The sequence below is a fragment of the Vulpes lagopus genome, chromosome 3 (genome assembly GCF_018345385.1).
Source record: "Vulpes lagopus strain Blue_001 chromosome 3, ASM1834538v1, whole genome shotgun sequence".
NCBI lineage: Eukaryota > Metazoa > Chordata > Mammalia > Carnivora > Canidae > Vulpes > Vulpes lagopus.
Genome location: NC_054826.1, coordinates 28,062,323 through 28,085,156, shown reverse-complemented (window position 1 = coordinate 28,085,156; position 22,834 = coordinate 28,062,323). Strand labels below are relative to the sequence as shown.

The window sequence follows — 22,834 nt, the reverse complement described above, 5'->3', positions numbered from 1 at the left end:
GGGTGGCAAGGGGTCTGGAGAAGGCAGGGGTGGCTGGACCTTGCACACCGTGAGACAGAATGGAAAAGAGAATCTCACAGAACACATTGTGCTTGACTTCTCTTTCCTTTGTCTCTCTCCCTTCTTTGTTTCCCTCTCCTCCTTTTTCCTCTCTTGCTCCTTTCTCTCTCCCTTTCCTTTCCTCCCCTCCCCCTGCCTTCTCCCTTCTACTTTTTCACTCACAGGAAGATAAAAACCAATTATTTCATTGTATCTCTCGCCTTTGTGGATCTGCTGGTTTCTGTGCTGGTGATGCCCTTTGGTGCCATTGAGCTGGTTCAAGACATCTGGATTTATGGGGAGATGTTTTGCCTCGTCCGGACATCTCTAGATGTCCTGCTCACGACAGCATCGATTTTTCACCTGTGCTGCATTTCCCTGGACAGGTAAGAGCAGAGCAGTGTGCCCGGCAGAGCTCTATGTTGGGGCAAGGACCTGATGGCTACTGGACCATGCCTTTCTTTCTTCCCTAATTCCTTAGAAGTGATGAATCTCAGAGAGATAGATCTGGTTATGCCCTGATTCCCCTGCTCTCCAGTCTGTGCAAAGGGCTCCTTTTTAGTTGAGCCCTCTCCGAGGTCTTGCAGACACAGAGGTTTGTAAGGCTTAGAACCTGCCTGCGGGGAGTTCACAATCTAGATAGTGACAGGTACTGGTAATCAGGTCTACTGGAGAGCTCTACATTTTATACTCATGGTGTGAACAAAACTCGGAGGGAGCAAGAATTAATGCACCTGCCCTTAGTCAGTAGGGCTGGTTCAGAATGAAAGTCTGATATTTAAACATGACCTCCTCTGGAAAAAAGTGTCTGTATCATAATTTTATGTGTTTATCTAGGTATGCACATGCAACTTGGAGGATCTTTTCCCGAAAGTTAATTATAGAATCCCTATTAATTGCTTGGGGTGGGGGATGCAAAGCTAGCATTTAATTCTTTTGTATAGTTTTGTTCTTTTTCTTCACATTTGACTTCAGGAGGCCTAATGATTTCCATCTTTGTCTTATTTGTTTGAGATGTACACTTATCAGCTGTCTTAGGACTTGTTTTCCAATTCCTACACATTTGTATTCCGCAATAAGAGCAGAATATAATTTAAAGATTACAGGATCATAGGCCACCATCTCGGTGTTCGTATCTTAAGGGTATAGTCCTAAAAGCCAGTGTGGTATGCAAGTCATATGTTATCAGAATTACCAGTGACAAACTTTTCCTGTCTCTAAAAGAGTCCAACAGGCCCAATTTTTCCTCTGGTCTAAGGTTAGGTCACTGTTTCTTTAATTGTGGGATGGGAAAAGCAGTTGACTAAAATTAGAGATTGTGATGCATCCAAAGTATGTGTCTTTAAACATGAAAATCAGAGTCTGTCCAGAGAATTACTCACACTGGGGAAGGTCCTAAGGGCCTGAACCCAGCTGCAGGAACAGCAGATTCATCTCCTATCCCATGGGACAGGTGCTTATTGATTGGAATGGCAAGTATAATGGCGAGCTCTACTTAAAGTGTGCGACTTCTTTCTCTCTCTTGCTCTACAAAGAACATGTAGTTGAATGTGCTGAAGTTAAATGCACATGTAATGAGACTCTATAGCTACAGATAGTGACATTGGTAAAACTGAACTGTTGGTTGGCAGCCAGACCCATAGCATGTCATAGTTTGAAGTCTGTGTTTATTAACTTGTTTACAACAATCTGATTTCAGTACATGAAAGTCTCTAAGACAGTCACTACACAGCATATGAAAGTTCACATGAGAAGAAATAAAATGTAAGGCACAAGGAAATCTTACAGGGTTGCCTGTATGTGATCATTGCCAAAATGAGCGCTGAGACTGAAAGTGTTCCAGAAACGTGGAGAAGGCAAAACAGAGGTGATCATGGCAAGTAGAGGTAACCTTCAGTTTTGGGCAAAAGCAAGGGGAAGAAAATGAGCTGAGTAGGGAGTAAAGAATAGGGGGACATGTAGAATCATCTTCCTGATATGGAAATTTTACTCTGAGCAGCCCTAAGGGGACTGAAGTTTCCCTACAGGGAGATTTGGCTTCAGAGTTCCAGATGAACTATTGGGTTCTTTTAAATTCATGAAATTCTCCCCTAGTAGTAGGAATTGTCATGAAGCAGTATGAGTTGATCATTAACAACCATCTGCTTTAGAACTGAAGAGATTTGGGTTCGAATCCCAGCTCTGCCAATGTTTAGCTCTGAGAACGGTGGCAAGTTATTAAGCTCTTCTGAGTCTCAGTTTTCTCATCTCTATACTGGGGGCAATAGCATCTATTTTATAGGATTGCAGTTAGGATTAAGTTAGAGAGTCCACCAGAGGCATAGCCTCGGCCTGGCTAGGCACGGATACAATGCCAGTGGATGTTAATTCAGTTTCCCACAACTATCCACACCCCTTCTGATCTTTCTTACGGAACGTGGACCTCCTCAGTGAATAGCTGCTCCAGCAGATGCATTATCCAGAAATTGGGTATTCTCAATGTGGTCTTTCCTTTTAAGTCCTACTGATTAAACATTTAAACAATAAGTCCTACTGCATTTAAACAATAAGTCCTACTGATTGTCCTTCCTAAACAGATCCAACTCTATTTCTGTTTCTTTTCATCATTTTCATCCTAGCCCAAACTAATGTCATTTCTTGCATAGGCACTTCAGCAACCTTCTAGTTCTCTCCACATCTCTTTTATCCTCCTCCAATCTGCTCCCCTCTTACAAGCTCTCACACTGCGCAACTCTGATCTAGTGCTCCTTTCCCTGAGACCCTTTCATGGCTGTCATCGCACTGGGGCTCAAGACTGGACACCTTGGCCTGTAGGGTTTTGTGCCATCTGTCTCTGTCCGTGTCCCCAGCCTTACTTGATGCCCTTTGCCAGCTTCACTCCTGGGCTGCAAGCTGTCCTGGCCTTCTTTCTCTCCAGCGCTCTGTGCTCAGCCATCCCAGGACCTTAGCTCCTCCCTCTGCCTGGAAAACTCCTTTACCCCCTCCTCCCCTGCCTATCTTTCAGATTTTAGCTCAGTTCTTTCCTTTTTCCAGAAGCTGTCTCTGATCCCATCAAACCAATTCTTCTTTGTAAAATTTAGTGCAATTGTGATTAAAATCAGTTCTCTAACATTTTTTGCATTTATACTTTTTATTGGAGTATTATTAACTTGCCGTGTTATATTACTTTTAAGTGTACACACAATACTTCAATAATTCTATATATTACTTAATGCTCACCACGGTAAGTGTAGCCACCATCTGTCACTGTACAATGTTATTACAATTTTATTGACTATATTCCCTATGCCATACTTTTCATCTCTATGATTTATTCATTTTGTAACTGGAAGTTTGTAGCTCTTATTCTTTTTTACCTATTTCACCCATCCTCTCCTGTTGCCCTTCTGTCAACCCCCATTTGTTCTCTGTATTTAAGAGTCTGGGGAGTTTTTTGCCTCTTTTGTTTGTTTGTTTGTTCATTTGTTTTGTTTCTTATATTCCACTCATATGTGGAATATCTCCCCCAATGGGAGAAAGTGTGACTATATGAATAAGGCAAGGTCCCACCCTCATGGAACTTGCCTTTTTAATGGGGAAATTAACAATTAACCAGTAATTACACAAATACTGATTTAGGTATTTGGTAAACACTGTTCAACAAATGGAGTGTTTGGTACACTCTCTTTTTGAGGGAATTCTCTCAAAAAGTCTCTTTCTGTGCCACCATTAGTTCTATTTCCTTCTCTAATAGTGGACATCAAAAACTCCGATATCATAAATAAGATGGAGTCAAATGATTCCATTTGGCTTGTTTTCCTCAGGGGGCCTGGGAAATTTGCCAATTGTTTCTAGCATCCCCTGTCCCTGCAGTGATATTCTCATTGGGATGGAAGGCCCTCTCTGAACATGACAACATAACATCTTAGCCTGGAAGAGTATGCTTTTATTTATCATCTAGCTTCTGTTGTTGCTGTGAACCTCCCAGCCTGACAGTTAGGCTGGGCTGGAGTGGGCTGGGCCAGAGCACAGAGTGAGCGTGTCAGGGAGCTATGCTGCCATTGTTCATCATATAATTCCTGGCAAGATGTTTTGTCTTCTTCTGTGAAACTACAATGAGTCTGTGGGGATAACTGATCTAGGGTAGTGCTTCCCAAGCAAGAATGCTCACTGTGATTCTTAATTCCACCAGGATGGCAGACCCATGGATCAAAGCAAGATCTAGGACTCCATTAATACTATAAAATGCTTTTTCCCAACTACACTGTGCTTCCTTGGTGCTTTGAGAATTGAACCCTATTAATGAAAATTTTATTGCCTTGTTAAAAATAATTTCCAAAGCATAATTAAACTACATGCATCACATAGTATGAGTCATGGGAGACTAGAAAACTGCATTAAAAGCATTATAGTACGGTTGATTATTTTGAATCTAAGGTTCTGTAGTGAATGAAAACCAACAAAATATCTGTAATAGAGGACTGTTTTTAATCCAGCCACTAAAAATCATGAGAAATAGTTATGTGTTTGTCCTAGAAAGATATCGCTGGTGTATTATTTTTGGGGAAAAAAAGCGAGTGTCAAATTTTAATGTTTAGAATAATTCCGCTTTTATAAAATAAATAAAGAGATGTTTGTATGTGGGTTTACATGAGTGAGTGTGACACACACACACACACACACACACACACACACAGAGAGAGAGAGAGAGAGAGAGAGAGAGAGAGAGAGATTATGAATGAATTGCACCAAACCATTAACAACAATTATATGGGGGCACAGCTGGGAGTGGTGCTGGTGAGACTGGGTGATCAGTTGGAGTGGAGTCAGGAGACATCTCTGTTGCTAACTTCTTAAATATATGTCTCAAACTTCAGTTTTCTCTTTGCTGGAAGTTGACACTTCTTGAATGTAGCATTATCCATGATAGCCTTTGGCTGAAAGTGTTCCTAGACCAGCACATTCTCAAGTCACTGAAAACATTCTTGACTTTAGTGTTAGGAATTCCCTCTGAGGCCTGGGCAAGGCAGAGAGCACAGATCTCTTTCTGGTCAATATGTCCCCTCTGCTTTCTCACAGGATCCCTGGATTCACCCCCTGTGGGAGCCCTCACCATCTCCTAGGGTCAGCACACTCTTCCTCCTGCTCAGCCTCACATCCATCTTCCTTGGTCCCACCCTAGTTCATGACCTCCTACCTGATCCACTGAAGTAGCTTCTTTTCTAATCATCATAGTTTTTAACAGGCATGACCATAATGCCTGAGCATTATTATAAAAAATGCCATCAGTTTACAAGGAGAACATAAAAAGGTTTCCATTCTCCTTTTGCACCTCCACAGCAGTAAACCCTTGAGGTGACCACCATAAATAGTAGCTCCCTGCAAATTCCACTCATTTTATATGCAAGAAACAGACTTTAGGGAATATATTTTTAGTTTAGTCAAATAGATTTATGTTTTAAATAAGCCACTGAAAAGGGCTTTCCCGGGCAGCCCTGGTGGCCCAGCGGTTTAGCGCTGCCTTTAGCCTGGGGCATCCAGGATGAGTCCCACGTTCTGCTCCCTGCGTGAAGCCTGCTTTTCCCTCTGCTTGTGTCTCTGCCTCTCTCTGTGTGTGTCTCTTATAAATAAAGAAAAGAAAAGAAAAAGAAAAGGGCTTTCCTTGTAAATATCCCAAAGAATTTCCTGAATGTAGTATTTTGACCAACTTGCTTCTCAGATGATATACTATTAAGATCTTTTTCAGCAGCATGTGACAAAAAAGAAATTGATTGGTTCCATTAGCTAACAAGTCTGGCTTCAGACAAGGCCACCTTCAGGGCTTCAACAATGCCATCGAGGCTCATTCTCTCCCTTCATCTCTGTCTCCTCCTTATCTCTGCCTGTCCTTCTCTGTCTCTTCCTCCTCTTTCTGTCTGTCTCCTCTCTGTCTCTGTAAATTTCTCTGTGTTCTTCTCTTGATAGCTGTGTTCTTTGTCCCTATGCTGTGTTCTTACTGTATTTATTCTCAGGTTAGGATTAGAAAAATGACTCTTAGACCTTTGTTAACTTGTGAGCAGGAGAAGAAACCTAAATGCCCTTTCTCACAGGAGAACTTTGTGTCACTCTCGTCTTGGCCAATCACCGTGTTGGAATGACACATTGTGGTTGCTGCGCAGAGGTGAGGCACCATGACTGCCATATGCTGTGGGAGAAAGGCAGTTCCCTCTGGAAGAAGGATGTGGGGTAGACAAGAACAGCAAACATCCGCTTCTTTTAGGCTGGCTGAAGGACGTGCAGATATCTTTATGGAGCCTCCACAAGATAAAAGTTTTTCATTCCCATCTCTTCATACATTAGGCCAAACATCCCTAAATCCTTCCACTGGCTTCATATGCCAAACTTTTTAGACCTTTTTAGACCTTTAACCATCTTGACCCTCTTTCCCTACGCTGTACTTTGTCCTATATTCGGCATCAAAAGCAATCCCTTTAAAATGTTTCACTTCACTTAGTATACCATTCTCTCTCTCTCTCTGTCTTTTTTAGTATACCATTCTCTGTGGCATTGAAAGATTTCCTCGTTGATAGCAAATTGCCACCCTTTCTCTTGATAGCCCAAGAACTTGATGTGTTTTATCAGCAAAACTCTTCCAACAATTTCTCAGTCACAGATTTTCTTTTAAAACAGAATTACTTGTTAAATATATGATTCTGACTCAAAGGTTGCATATTCCATCCTGTGCTAGAGATACACGTGTCTGCACTTCTTAATGATCTCCCTGCAGCACCACTCAATTTTGTAATGTATACATGAAAAGTATCTGTCATTGTGAACTTGTGGCACACAGTTACATTTGTTTCCCCAATGGGATTTAATTGTGTTTCTTCAAGGAAAGAGTATTATGTTTCCTCTTCTCACATACTCTTCGAGGTTTGGTTCATGCTTTGTATGTAATAATAATATTTGTTGAGTGAATCTCATGCCAGAGGATATGAACTCTTATTTTTATATTCATTGCATCAAGTATGTATTGAGCATTTACTGATTGCTAGGAGCTGAGCAGAGTGGTAGAAGTGCAGTGCCGAACAACTAGAAAAATCTATGAATCAAAGAGCTTTTAGTCTAGTGGGGAATACAGTAGGTATTTGGTGAAAGTAGGTAATTATGGTGAAACTGGTGTCCATTGAAATCAGGGAGCATGTGGCCTCCAAAGCAAAGGAAGCTTTGGGAGGAAGTAATGGTGAGGCTGAAATCTGTGGAACATGCAGATGTCGGTAGGTAAAAGGGGAAGAAAAGGAGGCATGGGGAAGGCGGGTTCCAGAAAACAGCAAGTGCAAAGTCCCAGAGGTTTTTCAGTGACACCTTATCGACTATAGGCTAAATTCTTACCTTGTCTTTCAGTGCTTTTCCCAATGCGTCCTCAGTCTGTTTTTCCTACATCAGCTCTCACCCATGAATGATCCGTTATCGTATCCTGAGTACGACATGTGTCTTCATAGCCCTGTGTTGCTACCTGTGTTTTGCATTTCTTTTCTTTTCCTGATGTACACTCACCTTTCAATATTCATACGATATGTGTCACCTTCTCCACCAGCTAGCCAGGCTTCATTCCTAAAGCTGAGCACTCATAGAATGTTAAATATTAGTTATCACTCATCTTATTCATTGGTTTCTGTCCCTCTCACCCTAGACTAGAAGCTCCTGGAGAGTCAGCCTTCAACCCACCTGTCCTTGTGCTCTTCTGATCAGTCCACAGTAGCTGCTCCAGGCATAGTTAGCAGATGTTCTGAGATGTGACTTGTGGTTGCCTGGGAAGACTTTGGTGTTCATTTTTCTACTCTTCTAGAATGTGCCATGTAGCAAGTAGTTAAGAATGAGGTCTGGGGTGCTAGACTGCCTGGACTCAATCCTGATTTGACCAGTTATCAATTATGTAATCTTGAGAAGTTACTTAAATTTTGAGTCTTATCAACTCAGCTGTAACGTTGTGTTAATAACATTGTGTAACATAACCTTCTCTTTGGAGTCTATGAAGAATAAGTAACTGAGTGCATGCAAATAACTCCAATCAGTGCATGTACATAGTAAGCATTCAATGAATGTTAGTCACATTATTGTTCCATTGTTTTCCTTTCCATTTCTACTGGTTGACATGGGTGCCTTCACAGATACTGGTAGCTGCCTTTTTCTTTCTGTTGAATGAATGAATGTCTTCAAGATTAGATCCACAGCCTGCCAGCACTAGGTGTCTCTCCCCTCTTTCCTTTGGAGAGCTCACCCATTTAGCGGCTTCACTTGCACCTCTGCTCTCATCTCTCCTGCAGTCTTGTCCCATGCTGGACTCTCCGTCCCTCTCCAACTGCCTGTTCAGCATCCTGCCTTAAGCTTCTGTCTGTTTTCTTAAATCCAGTGTGGAATTTCCAAAGTGGAAATTTCCATTATAAACTAATATCCTCTTCTACTTTGTACATCAAAGGTGCATCTATTAGTCATCTTTTAGTCATTTAAATGCAATTCTTTGGGGTCATCTTGACCTGTCTACCATGACCAGCTGGATGCGAAATCATAGATCGATTGTCATAAATATCTTTCAAATCTGTCTTCCTCCTCTTCACTCCTTTTCCTCACCCCATTTCTTGATTGCTGCAGTAGATGTTTAGTTATTATTTCTGTATATTATCTTGTTTATCAGCTGTATATTTAAATGTATTTAAATATATTCAATTTTTTTCCCACATGTCTACAGCTCAGAAAGCTTATGGGGCACTGCATATTCTCCTTCCTCTTCCTAAATAGGGTTGCTTTGGTCTAAACTTACCCATTTATTTACCAGCATTACTAGAGCACGAACTTTGGCAGATACGGGTTTAAGTCCCAGTTTTACTGTATCCAGGCCCTATGATATTAGGTAAGTGGATTAAACTCTCTGGGGTTCAATTTCCTCATATTTAAAATGTGGATAATGAGAGGTGCTTGGGTGGCTCTTGATTTTGGCTCAGGTCATGATCTCAGGGCCATGATATTGAGCCTTGCAACAGGCTCAGTGCTGAGTATGAAGCCTGCTTACGATTCTCTCTCTCCCTCTCCCTCGGCCCCTCCCCCACTAAAAAAAGAAAAGGAAAGGAAAAAAAAATGGGTAATGAGAGCTCCCTTGTAGAGTCACCGTTAGAATTAGATACAATAGAATATACCTCCTGCCACATAGTGTGCCCTCTGTAAATGGATGGCAAGTATAGGAGGAGGAGGAGGAGTTGGAGCAGAGAGAAGAAACATACAATTATGATACAATTGGAGAGATGCCATGTCACAGACATATACAAAGTACTGTGAAAAACCAGGCCAGGGATGGGGAACCAATCCAGATCTCTGACAGAAAAAATTCTCTCCTAGTATTTTTTTGGGGGGCACAAGGAACTTTCAAGGTGATATAACCCTTCAGCTGAGTCTGGAAAGGTAGGTGGGACAGTCATTCAGTCCACTGGCAGATTGGCCAACTCATACATGTTGTAAAGTATACATACCTTGGAAACCCGTGTGTGTGTCGAGTAAATCCTGGCAGGATGTTTTCAGTTGACATTTTTGGCAGATTACCTGTTTTTCTTTAGTCTATAATAACTCAAGAAGACCCTTTCCTAGATAGCTGATATGCCCTTTCTTTCAAGTTTTTTGATCCTGAAGGTACAGAAGAATATTTAACAAAGAGGAACACAGTAAGCATTAAATCTGCAGATTGCACATGGGATTATGACTCCTGCAAAGACCTAGTGTAATGTCTTTCAGATCTTTGATGGAAAAGAGTCTCTCCATATCCTCCCACCCCCATATTTTTTCTTCCTGGAACCTGAAGTTCTCCCTCTGCTCTTGGCTACATTCTCAGCCCCCCTTCATGTCCTTGGCTCCTGATGAATATCCCTGCTGTGGCCTTCTTCACTAATCCTCTAGGTGACTGGCCACTTGCCAAGCCCCTAGGGGAGCAAAGGAAAGCCCTTTAGCTTTTTCTTGAAGCTGCTGCTGCTTCTTCACCTCTTCAAAGGGGAACCAGAGCAATCGAAATACTGTAAAACCAATTACTACAAGCAGAAACATATATCTCTTTATCCAGAGCTCTGCCACAAAATGTGGCTAGATCCCCCTACTGGAGGGAGTACTGCTATCCAGCCAATGAACCTCACAATCACACCAGACTGTATATTACTTGTTTACTTATTGCGCTCATCTAGAACATCTACCTCAGGGATCCCTGGGTGGTGCAGCGGTTTAGCGCCTATCTTTGGCCCAGGGCGCGATCCTGGAGACCCGGGATCGAATCCCACATCGGGCTCCCAGTGCATGGAACCTGCTTCTCCCTCTGCCTGTGTCTCTGCCTCTCTCTCTCTCTCTCTGTGTGACTATCATAAAAAAAAAAAAAAAGTAAAATAGAACATCTACCCCAAAACTTAATGGCTTAAACAACAATGTGTTATTATATAGATCTCACAATTCTGTGCATCTGGAATTTGGGCGTGGCCAAAGTCTCTTGATGGTGTTTAGCTGGAGACTAGACTAGCCTGGAGGGTTCAAGGCAATTTATCACATGCATGGCACCTTGATGGGGTCACTTGTAAAGCTGGGCTAAGCTGGGCACCTCTCCTTCTTCCCTCTGAGAAACCAAGAGCCCTCTTAAAAATTAGTCTTGGGACTGGCGTACAATACTTCTAATGTATCTCGGTCACAGCAGTCACAAGGCAGCCTACATCCAAGGGAAGGGACAGACTCTCCATCTGTGTATGGGAAGTGTCAAAGAATTTGTGGCCGTCTTTATTCCAACACAATTACAACCTCTAAAAAAAAAAAAAAACTGAGATGTAATTAATCCCCTTTTACACATAAGAAAACAGATGCAAAGACACCAAGTGATCTGTCAAATGTTGGAAGGAATACCATAAGAGAGTTGGGACTAGAACCGATTTTCTTGCTAAAGGCAAAATGCCCCTTGTAATTAATAAACTTACTGATTCAGTGGAGCTCTTTATTCTTTTAGTACAAAGTCCTGAAGACCATTAGCTTGTGCTTTATGAATTAGGAACTGTAGGGAGAAAAAAAAATCTGTTGTAAAAGGTTTGTTTTCCTGATCCCGTTTCAATACTTGGTCTTAGCAGCCAGCTGCTACTTCATTTTTTTTTCTCCTGCAGTTGACATTTCTTTCTTTAGTTGATCTTGAGTAGACATTTGGTCTCAGTGACCATATAGGATATTGTCTTCAATCATCTCAGGTAGGAGAGCTGGGCCTGGATTAAGTCCATAAGGGGATACTAGACATAATCAGCTTCATTGTTGGCAAGCAGCATGGTTTCAACACTTCCATACACCTTTAGGGTCAAACTCATTCACCATTTTGTTTCTTATAATTGACTACTAGGAGCCATGTTCAACCAGGTGACTTTCATTTTATTTGTTAAATAATTTAAAGCCCCTGATTCCAAAATGTATTTGAATCTATTGGAATTCATATATATATATATATATATATATATATATATATATATATACCCTCTCTGATCTTTTACTTATATATACATATATATACTTATTTATATATACTTCTATATACTTCTATATATAAGTAAAAGATCAGAAAGAGAGGTAAAAATAATAACTATTATTAAGCCTTATGTACCAGGGACTTTCTGTTTTAAACATTATTTCATCAGTTCTCATCGTCAATCAGTGAGGTGGACATAATGATTCCCACATTACACAGGAAGAAACTGAAAAGTTGAGATGTAACATAACTGATCCTGAGACCACAGAGCTAAAAAATAGTTAAGGCCAGGAGTCATGATACTCAGATAAAGACATAAAGCTGACTGCTAAAATCTCCTCTAATTCTGAGAATCCAAGGTTCCAAGTTATTCTCCTTGCTCCTGTTTTCCTTGTGGTTGGATGGCAGGAAGTGAGGAGGAAAGAATTTTCCTTAATTGCAGGACGAGTGGGGAGGAGATTAGCATGGAGCTTAAAATACATGACTGTCTTCTAAGAGTTGTCAAAGTAAATTGTGTCCCCAGAGGCATTTAAAAGCAATTTGATCCCACATTTACACACGGCTGCAGTTGGGGAAACTGGTGGCTGGTCTATCAAAGGGGATTTTAATGGAGTTTTATAAGCAATAGTTTGAAATGTTTTTGCATAAAACATTTCTTTGAAAAAAGCCATGCCACATCTTAGTTAATACTGGCCATCTGGAACATTCTTTTAACCACTTTGTAAAAGTTTGAACTTGAACTAGTCACTTGAACATTCTTTTAACCACTTTGTAAAAGTTTTCTGATTAAAGAGGAAAGGGACTTGTCCAGTGGAAGTCTAGAGGACAGACCTTGCAGATAAATGTATTCTGGAGATGAGACCAAACTGCTTTCCCTGATGAACACTGTCCACCTAGCTTGTGAACAAACAATCCTTCTTCTTGAATTTGTTGTAATTCAGCTCCTTTAAGTAAGGCATGCAGTGGTGTTGATTGCAATGGACATTTTCCAGTTCAAAAAAGCTTTGGTGACTCATCCTGGCAGAGCATTCGAAAACTTCTGAGACATTGGTTCTCAGAGTCCCCAAATCACCAGCAGCAGTGTCACCCAAGAACATATCAGAAATCTAAATTCTTGGGCCCCATTCCAGATCTTCCACAACCTGTGTTTCAGCAAACCCTCCAGGTGATTCTGTTGCATGCTATAGTTTGAGAACCACTGCCCTTCAGCCAGCGTTTTTGGATGTATTTTTCTACTTCCTTACAAACACTCTGTGGTCCAGCTAATTTGTACTCTTTTTATGTTTATATAGCTATGTGGATACATGGATATAGATTTATGGATTTATTATATTTATATAGTTTCTGTCTCCTGGCCTTTGTCCATACTGTTTATAGTACATGGATTACACTATGTCCTCCACCATCCTTACCCAGTCTCTGGTGTCCACCTTAAAAGACACTTGTTGGAGAAAACTCTCTCATCTCTCTACTAAATATGACCATTAGATCTCCAAAACGGTCTCATGTTGTAATGGAATTTACTTTAAATGGTAGTGACTAAGGGTTTATTATTTATTCAACCCATTCTGTGAGCATCTACTCTGCTTAGCATTGTACGAGGCATTGGGGATATAGTGGTAAATAAGGCAAACATTTCTGGAACTTATAAATCAGATGAGACGAACTTTTCTCACATCCTATTGTAAATAACAGTTCTTTGGGGGAAGTGTAGTTGTCTTGTAATTCTGGGTGTCCCCCAGGCTGTATTAGTTATGGTGAGCAGGGTGGATGACAATGTACTAGTCTTCTCTGGTCTGTATAGAATGCCCTGGAGTACTGTGCTATCATTGTGACATCCACACTTAAGAGGTAGTTGCACACTACAACATATGCAGAGGACAGGGAGCCCCTATTGTAAGTGCACATCACCTCTCCTAAACCAGGGTTTCTCAACCTTACCACTGGGGATGTTGTAAATTAGAGGATTCTTTGTTAGGGAGTGGGGTCTGTCTTGTCTGTTGTAAAATATTTAGCATCTCTGACCTCAACTCACTGGTTGCCAATAGCATCACCCTTCCCAGTTGTCACAACAACAAATGTCTCCAGATATTGCCTAGTACCTCTTGTTGAGCAAAATCAATCGGGGTTGAATACAACTGGGTATATTTTTCCTATAGAAAGTAAGACTTCAGAAAAATGTGAAAGCTTTCTTCAGATGTCTGTAGGACCATTGTGCATAAAAAGAATTAGAGATAGAAATTTCTAATTGAGCCAGAGGGTAAAATTGGAGGTTACAGAGAATCAATTGTGGAAGAAACTTTCTTAACTTCAAGATATTCTCAAATTTAGAAAGTAGTGCAGTGGGGTTTGGTGAATTTCTAGTCCCTCGTACATTCAGACAGGCTTGGATACATTTTCTTTTAGAAAGGATTTGGGGATTTCGGGATTCTGAGGGTTCTACAAATTCTGAGATTCAGTGTTTTTGATTACTTCTAATGTGGCTTTTAAAGAATTAGACTAACCCTAATCCCTTGCAGACTTAGGGAAGGTAGCAGAGTGAAGTGATAGTGTGAAGTTGATGTTCTGGCCCTTGAGTCAAACTGCCTGGACTAGATCCCAGCTCAGCTCTTACCTTGGGCACATCCTGACACATCTGTGTGTTTGTTTCCTCATCTATGAAACGGGTGCCCTTATAGTTCCTGTCTTCCTAGTCTTACAGTTGTGAAGACTAAGTAGATAATACAGGGAGAGCCCTTGGTCAGTATATGTGAAGTAACTATTAACTCAGCCAGTGCACTTTGCCTGATCTCCAAAGAGCTTGCAAATTTAGCTTCTTCTGCTTCATGGTATTATATGTGTTTGGGGGCAGTTCATTATAGGGTAAATGTTTTTGTTATTTGCAAGGGTATTACAATCCAAATATAGGAATTAAAAAGCAACCATGACAGGTAGCAATCAAGTTATCAGATTTCTGTCTGGTCCCTGATCCATAGACAGAGGTTAGAATTTTAAAGGAAACTCCTTTGGTCAATTAATACATGGACTCAATTTTCATTAAGCATTTTATTCAGTGATATTTATTCTCACCTACTTAATTTCGATTCTTGAAAGCAGACTTCAAAAGGATATTTATTTTGCTCGATTCATTGCTAGAAAGCAAAGATTAAAAGCTTATCAGGAAAGATAGAAGCATATGAGGTGGCTTATTCAGGTCAGCTGCCTCAAGAGTGCCAAAGCCTTGGTAAGAATCTTGAACCCATCGGTAAAATGGTTGCTATAATCTGATCTCCATATGAAAACCTTATATTTCTACTCCATGGCACTTAAAAATCAAATTATGTCTACCATAAGACAGTATCAGGCTGAAAATGATGTATAGAAGATTCAAGTCAAATGGATAGCTAGACACAATTTGGTATTTTTCTCATTCATCCATACGTATCATTAAATAAAATAAAATTCTTTTTTTTTTCCTTTTACTGATTGGTGATTTTTAAAGTAGGAGATAAAGTACTTTTCTCAGGCTTACCCAACCACCCCACATCATGTAAGAGTCATTTTCTACAACTGTGTATGTAAGAAACCATGGATGCATCCCACCTGAGCCCCTGTGGAATGAGCTGTCCAAGCAACTTTCTTTCAGGCATCCACTGTCTTGCATACTGACTGTGTAGGTCAAACAGGGAAAAGATTGGTAAAATGCGTATGACATCCACAGTATCCCCCTTGAAGTTGAACTTTAAAAGGAAATATGCCACCATTATTTACTTCTCTGTGGCAGGAGCTCCTAGTAACCTAGGAATTATAGGAAGTGAGAACATTGGATAGCAGACCATGAAAAGATCATTTAAAAACAATTAAATTAACTTTTTTATTTTCTTTTTTTTTTTTTTAATTTTTTTATTTATTTATGATAGTCACACAGAGAGAGAGAGAGAGGCAGAGACACAGGCAGAGGGAGAAGCAGGCTCCATGCACCGGGAGCCCGATGTGGGATTCGATCCTGGGTCTCCAGGATCGCGCCCTGGGCCAAAGACAAGCGTCAAACCGCTGCGCCACCCAGGGATCCCAAATTAACTTTTTTATTGTAGTATAGTTGATATACAGTATTATATTACTCTCAGATGTACAACATAGTGATTTGGCACTTACATACATGATGCAACGATCACCACAGTAAGTCTAGTTGCCATTGGTCAGCATACATGGTTATTGCAATATTATTGACCATATTCCCTATGCTGTACTTTCCTTCCTATGACTCAATTCTTTTATAATTGGGAGTTTGTATTCCTTAGTCTTTTTCACCTGTTTTGCCCATCCTCCCCCTCACTTTGAACATGAAGAGATCTTATTGTGCACCGGATATTCATCATGCCATGGAAATCAGGCAATCACCCTGGCCTAGCAAGACTTAGAAAGAAAGACTTTCACAAAAAAGTTTTGAGCATCGGTATAACCACATATTCTAAAGTCTTCTTCTGTAAATTCTGTTGTCTTCTCAACATAACCTTCTCAATATCTGTATCCATATATGGAAGTTAAAGACTCTTTGTAGCTAAAATGTCCTGCTTCCTTAAACTTACCTTTTGTCCCACAAGATATTTAATTTTGCCTTGAACTTTTAAATTTCTGTGACATTGGAGATCCAACCAAAATTCCTGAAATTGTGTACTTAACATCTGTTGTTCCAAGCCTCAAAAATCATAAATTATACAGCAAAGATAGGGTAACATCTGTTCTTCCCTTAGCCCTCAATTGCCTTCTTTGGGATGGTAGATGAAGGGATGTTATGACTTTGAGCTATGATCTGAAAGTATATTGAATCAAATAAAGATATTAGAACAAAGTACCTATGAAGGACATGTCTGACATTCAAAACCATTTCACTGAGGCAGGAAACTTTGCTGGCAAGATATTGACTTTAGCTAACTTTGTTAGTTTGCTGGAGCTGTCATAATGAGTACCACAAACAGGGTACTTAGAACAGGAAACGTATTGTCTCACAGTTCTGAAGGCTAAAAGTCTGAAGTCAAGGTGTCAACAGAGCCACACTCCCTCTGAAACCTGTAGGGGAAGGATTTTTCCTTGGCTTTTCTTAGCTCCAAGTGATTTGATGGCAGTCTTTGATCTGATAAGCTTTCCTTATCCTGTAGAGGCTTTATCCCAATCCTCTATCTCTGAGCATATCTGAATCTGTGTCCAAATTTCCCTTTTTATGAGGACATCAGCCATATTGGATCAAGGCCCACACTAATGGCCTTACTTTTATTTCATTATTTCTGTGAAGACTCTATATCTAAATAAGGCCATCTTCCAAGGTACTGAGGTTTAGGACTTCAACATATCTTTTAGGAAAGGGAGAGGGGACCCAACTCAATCAGTAATACCAGCTTACGTAACAAAAGGAATTTATTGGAAAGAAATATGGTGGCTTACTTAATTGAAGGAAGAACTAAAGCGAGAAGACCTGAAAAGGCAAGAGCATGGTTGCCCAAAGATCCAAGGAGTAGGACCTACTACCAGCCCCACGAGGAGGCTGCTGCGGTATCAATGGAACTCCAGTAACTTCCCATCTTTCCATCATTCAACATGGCATTCAGAGTCCCAGGAGAAGGTCTGATTGGATTACTACCTGGCCAGGAAAATTGGGAGCAACATCATTTGCTCCCAACAATCTGAAAGCAACAGAGAAGAGATAATTCCCAAAAGCTTTGGGATGCTATTACCAAAAGAAAGGAGAAAGGATGCTAAATGGATAAAACCAAGGGTATAATCTAAACCCTCTAGCAGGAAATGAAGAAGGGAGCATAGTTTGGGGAAAATTTTTTCACATACTCCAAATTCAGGGTTAATTCTATGTTCATAATAAATCTCTGATGATTATTAATACAGCCATTCAGAAAAAAATTGTCATTTTGATATGATTTGCCTTTCTTATAAGTCAAGATCATGGAGGGAATTCCAGATAATCATAATTCTTTCCCTTACTGCATTATCTTTAGTTATATTCTGCTACCATGTGAGTTTTATAGATAGAGAAAATGAGTTCCCAGGTGAGCCTTTCTCCCATTCTTCGGTCTGTTGTTCCTTGTACTCTGGTCCAGGTCAGGACACTCACCCTGCTGCTGGCCATAGGAAGCCTCCTGGCATGTCGTGGTCAACTACTCCCTAATGCCTTGGAGGGAAGGGTATAATTCTCCCCTCTCAGCTCCTGAGGCACCCACTGCTTATGTTCCGACACTGAGCGAGCTCTCCTTCTTATTCCACCCTCTTTCTCAACTCATCCTACCACCACCTCTTCAAAGAATATAGCCATTGTTATGTTAGTTATGCTTTGAATTAAGAAAAGAAAAGAAGAGGTGGGAAAAATTAAAGTGAATTGCATAAAATGAGGGATATAAGGGGGTGTCTCATCATTAAATGGTATAAAATCTTAATGAATAGACTTATCCCCCAGGCTTTATGTTTGCACTTATTCTTTGACATTTCCAAAGACAAGTAGCTGATAGACCTATTGGAGTATTTTGCCTCTTGTCAAATTCCCTGAACTGCCTGGGCATAGAACTGATGATCTCTAAGACTGGAATAACATCTAAGAAGCAGTCTGGGAGTTAGAGGCCAGATCACAGAATGGACCAGGTTGCGTCTCTATCTGGAACAAAGAAGAAAGCTAACACATTGACAAAACATGGACTCAAAAACTGGTAAGCAGTGAGTCCCATGAGGGAGAGTAGACCCCAATAAACGAGGATGAGGTGGTCTCTACCAGAAGGTAGGACATTATGGAGCAGGAAATGTTTGAAATTTTACATTCTGGGTATCAGAGAAACAATTAAATGGTCTAGTCCAGAAGTAATGCATGTCAAGTCTGTTCACAACTTCTTGACCAGACCAATCACTAGGCCCCATCCAACCACAAGGAGGCCAGGAAGCACATGTGCCCAGAAGGGGGAGCTGGACATATTTAGCAACAGCAGCAATGACTTCCACTTGTCAAAATGCAAACTCCCTCAATAGACTCTGATTCAAGAGATCCTTGGAATCTGCGTTTTAACTGGATCTCCTTAGAGGAGTCTGATGCAGGGGAGAGGAGTGGAATCTCTGGAATACTGACTTAGAATCTCACCTCAGGATAGCTAGGTGATTAAGAGGATGGGGGCAAATCTGAGATCTCGTTCTTGGCACCTTGTTATCAAAGGGGGCTACGGGTGCCTGGACTCTGCAGTTGAAAGGGCTGGACAGAAGTTCCTGAAGTGTCCAGGCGTGAAGGTAAGTGTTGGAACCACACGTGAGACAGAGCAGACTCTCAGGTGTGTATCAAGCTTCTCAGAGACAGGGAGAGGAAGAGGGATGTGGAGCCAGCTCCAGCAGTGACTCTCAGACGTGACCTAAGGTTGATATTTATGTCCACAGAAACCCATGGACGAATGTCACATCTCATTACGTAATTGCTTGTTTCTTCCCTCTGTCCTTCTCTGGCTTCATCTTCCCCTACTCTACTACCCGCTGTCCCTGCCTTCCCCCACATTATTTTTTCTATTCTTCCTTCTTTATTTTTATTCTCTGCTTCCCCCTCTGATTTTCCTCTTTCCCAATATTTCCTTTTCTTACATCCCTTCTCCCTTCTACTCCTTCCCCACTCTTCTTTCTCCTCAATCATTCTTCCCTCCTTCTCCCTCTCACTCCTCCTTTCCTGTGGCACCCACACCTTCTGTTCTCTCTCCAGGTATTATGCCATCTGCTGCCAGCCTCTGGTCTATAGGAACAAGATGACCCCTCTGCGCATCGCGTTAATGCTGGGAGGCTGCTGGATCATCCCCATGTTTATCTCTTTTCTCCCTATAATGCAAGGCTGGAATAATATTGGCATAATTGATTTGGTGAGTACCTGTGCAGACCCCACTAGCTTACTCGCTGATGAACTTTATTTGCTTGGGATTCTAAATACAAACCATGTCAGGTTGGGTGGATATTCTAAGACAGATTCTGATAGTGGTCTGAGTGACAACAATAGCAACAAAAAAAAGCAAGCTAACATTTTGGAATGTTTGCTGTATTCCAGAAAGTATGCTCAGACTTTACATAGAATCCTGACAATATCCTTCTCTCATCTCAACCAGATGAGAAAAGTCAGGCTCAAAAAGGTGACGTAACATGCCCAGTAAATAGCAGAACAGGTATTCAATGCTTAGCATTCAGACTATAGAGCCTGAAGTATGTGAGGTGCCCTCAAGAGGCCTTCATCCCATTTCCTGGCTTCCCGTGATCAGCAGAAAACACATCATATGGATGGAGGCTTCCAGAGAATGAAGACAATCCTGGACTAGGGGTCAAGAGAATTGGACCATGAGTCCAGCTCTGTCCCTGACCTTGAAGGAGTGCAATGAGAAGCTGCATTGGTCTTCAGTGGAGGAGTGTGTCCTCCAGGGGCATAGGAGAGCAGGATGTGGCACATGTGCTGGGCATTTGCCAGCCCCTGTCCAGACGATTTTCAGGAGTCTTCCAGCTCTGACACACTATGTTTATAGTAGCAAACTTGCAATGAAGATCAGAAGTTATGGTGGGAGTTAACTGGCAGTGATATATATTCCTGAAGGAAGTTGTAGGCAGTCACTTTGAAGTGGGGAATGTGTTGAGGTAGGAAGGGGGCTGGAGATGAGAGATCGAGAGCAGGCTCCAGCCCACCAAGACCGTTAGAGTAGGAGCTGCCTGTTCTTCTCTCCACCACATTCCCAGCCCCTAATCTTGCCTTGTTCTTTGTCCAGGAAAGGATATCCAAGCCAAGGCTGGGCCAGGATTTGCATGTGGTATGTCAGAACAAGAGTTCCTTGGGCTTCTGAAAGAAATGCTGGGGACAAAGGAGTGGCGAAGTAAAAGGGGATTCATACAAGGGGGACTGTATGGATATTTTCTTGAATCCTATCCTTCTTCTTTCAAACTTCCAGTTTTGCCATTCGCAAGGGAAATGAAATTCAAGTTTCCAGTGACCAGTAGAATAATAATTATGGCCAACAAATGTTGAACATTTACTATTTGATGAGTCCGTGTTCACTTAATCATTTCTGTGACCTCGCTCAAGCCTTACAACAATGCCATGAGGTTGATCTTACCATTGCCCTCAGGAAACTGAGCAAGAGAGATTATTAGCTATAGTCAGATTAGCAGGGAGTGGTGGTGACTATAGCTATGCCCAGGCTTACTACAGTCCAGAGTCTATGCTCTTAATTTCTGTACTAAACTTAATCCCTAATGGAGAAGACATTTGGAAACATAAGCTTTTGTGCATTAGAACTTTTAAAAAAAGAGTGCAGCACTCTTACCTTTAGATATAGAATTTCTAAGGGAAATAATCTAGAGAATTGTCCATTTTGAGAGTGAGAGAGAGGCATCCCCTATTTACTTCATGCAGCTGAGGAATGGAGTATCTGCGTGGTGTGAAGATGCCTAATATTTGCTCCATGATGCTGTGATTGCCCTGCATATCCTTCCACTCACCTGCACATTGAATTGACCTAGACAGAAGCTAGCACAACCCATGTGTTCACAATGCAGGTACAGTTGATTCTCACTATTTGCAGTTAAGTAGGTTCTATAAAGCTACACAAGCGCTGAATTAGCACATATTAAATCTTTGCTCCTAGGAGAAATACAGAGTTAGGTTCCTGCAAGTTCTGGTCACAGTATTTTCATCAACTAATCAATACACAATTATGCTGCTTGTGACAGAGCCCATGAAATATAAGGTGACAGTAAGTTTGATATATAAAATAATGGAAAATATAATATTCAAGCACTAATCAAAAGAAAGCTGGGATAGGTATACTATTATCAGTGATAAAATAAATTTAAGGCAAGTCATACTACTTGAGGTGAAAAGAAATATTTCATTATTATTAGAAAAGTGTGAATTCAATAGGAAGGTATATAATATGCCTTGAGACAAGACACTAAATAAGACACAAATAAAATAACATGTGTGTGTCATATATGTTATTCATACATTTGTTTGTATGTACATTCACAGTGGATGCAGGCTGACCTCAGACAGAGAGGTGTCGTTGCATTATACAGCTCTCTTCAGCCACGGGCTGTTCCTAGATAAGGCTGATAACTCAGAGCTGTCAGCAGACAGAGTTTATAGTAGGGAGAAACGTCCTTTAATCTTTAAAAGAGATCCAGTGTATTACAGTATCTAATACTGGTGAGGCTTATTCCAGGAATCTAACACCATGACTGTAATTCACCATATTAATAAAAGAAAGAGGGAAAACCCACATGATCATTCTTTACTGCCAAAAATTCATTTACAAAATTCAGTATCCATGGTTTTTTAAAAAAAAATCTCGTCAAAGTAAAAATAGAAGAGAGCATCCATAAAAATCTTCCAGCAAATATCATACTTAATAGTAAAATATTGAAACTCCCCTCCTAAAACTGAGACTGTAAAATGGTATTCACTATTACCTCTTCTATTCAGGGTTACACTGGAGATCTTATCAAGTTCAATAATGCAAGAAAAATGGCTTTAAGATTGGAAAGGTAGAAGTGAAATTTTTATTATTTGCAGATCACATGGGTACTTATGGAGAAAATTTGTAAGAATCTAGAGATGAAATATTAATAACGGATTTAAAGGAGTGGCTGGATACATCACCATACAGAAAAATTTCACTGAATTTCACATAATGGCAACAAATAACTAGGACTAGTTGGTACCATTTGCAATAGAATAACAAGTCAAATACATAGGAATAAACCTGACAAAAAATATGCAAGACATCATTTACAGCAAAAAACTGTAAAACATTTTAAAGGATTTAAGTAAAGGAAAGAATTACCATATTTGTGAATTGGATGGCTTACCATGGGAAAGAAGTCCATTTTCCTCAATCATTCTATTGTAATTCCAATCAAAATCCCCAAAGACCTGTATGTAAATTGATAAGCTAATTCTAAATTTTATATAGGAAATGCTGATGTATAAGAATAGTCTTGAAGAAGACGAGCTACAGTTCCAAGACTTTTACTACCACATATATTGTGTGCAGGCAGACAGGAAGGGAGGAGACACTAACTCTGTGCTCAGTTGGGTAGAGAGAATGAAGGATGATTTTGTTCCTATCCTATTTCTACTCTTTCCTGGGGCCTTCAGCCCCTTGTGCAGAGGCAGTCCCTCTGCGCCCCAGTGCAATCATATCCCTTTCTACCTTCGCAGTTCTATGTGCTATAGGCTCATTAGGAAAAGAAAACTTGGCTGATAAACCTTCTTCTCTCTTTCCTCCTCTTTTTCCTCTTATGTTTTCCCCTACCTTCCCTGCTCTTCTTTGT

At 40.7% G+C, this 22,834-nt stretch overlaps 1 protein-coding gene across 5 annotated transcripts in view; it reads left to right on the top strand.

Annotated features, from left to right (window-relative positions):
* HTR4 (5-hydroxytryptamine receptor 4) overlaps positions 1-22,834 on the top strand; it is a 174,560-nt gene that overhangs the window by 91,901 nt on the left and 59,825 nt on the right. For 3 of the 5 annotated variants that reach the window (XM_041746847.1, XM_041746846.1, XM_041746850.1), the window contains exons 4-6: positions 225-425; positions 19,233-19,386; positions 20,272-20,313. In XM_041746847.1, the coding sequence (XP_041602781.1) occupies positions 225-425; positions 19,233-19,386; positions 20,272-20,313 (397 nt within the window). The remainder of the gene's footprint in view (positions 1-224; positions 426-19,232; positions 19,387-20,271; positions 20,314-22,834) is intronic. The other 2 variants (XM_041746849.1, XM_041746848.1) reach the window with 1 other exon arrangement.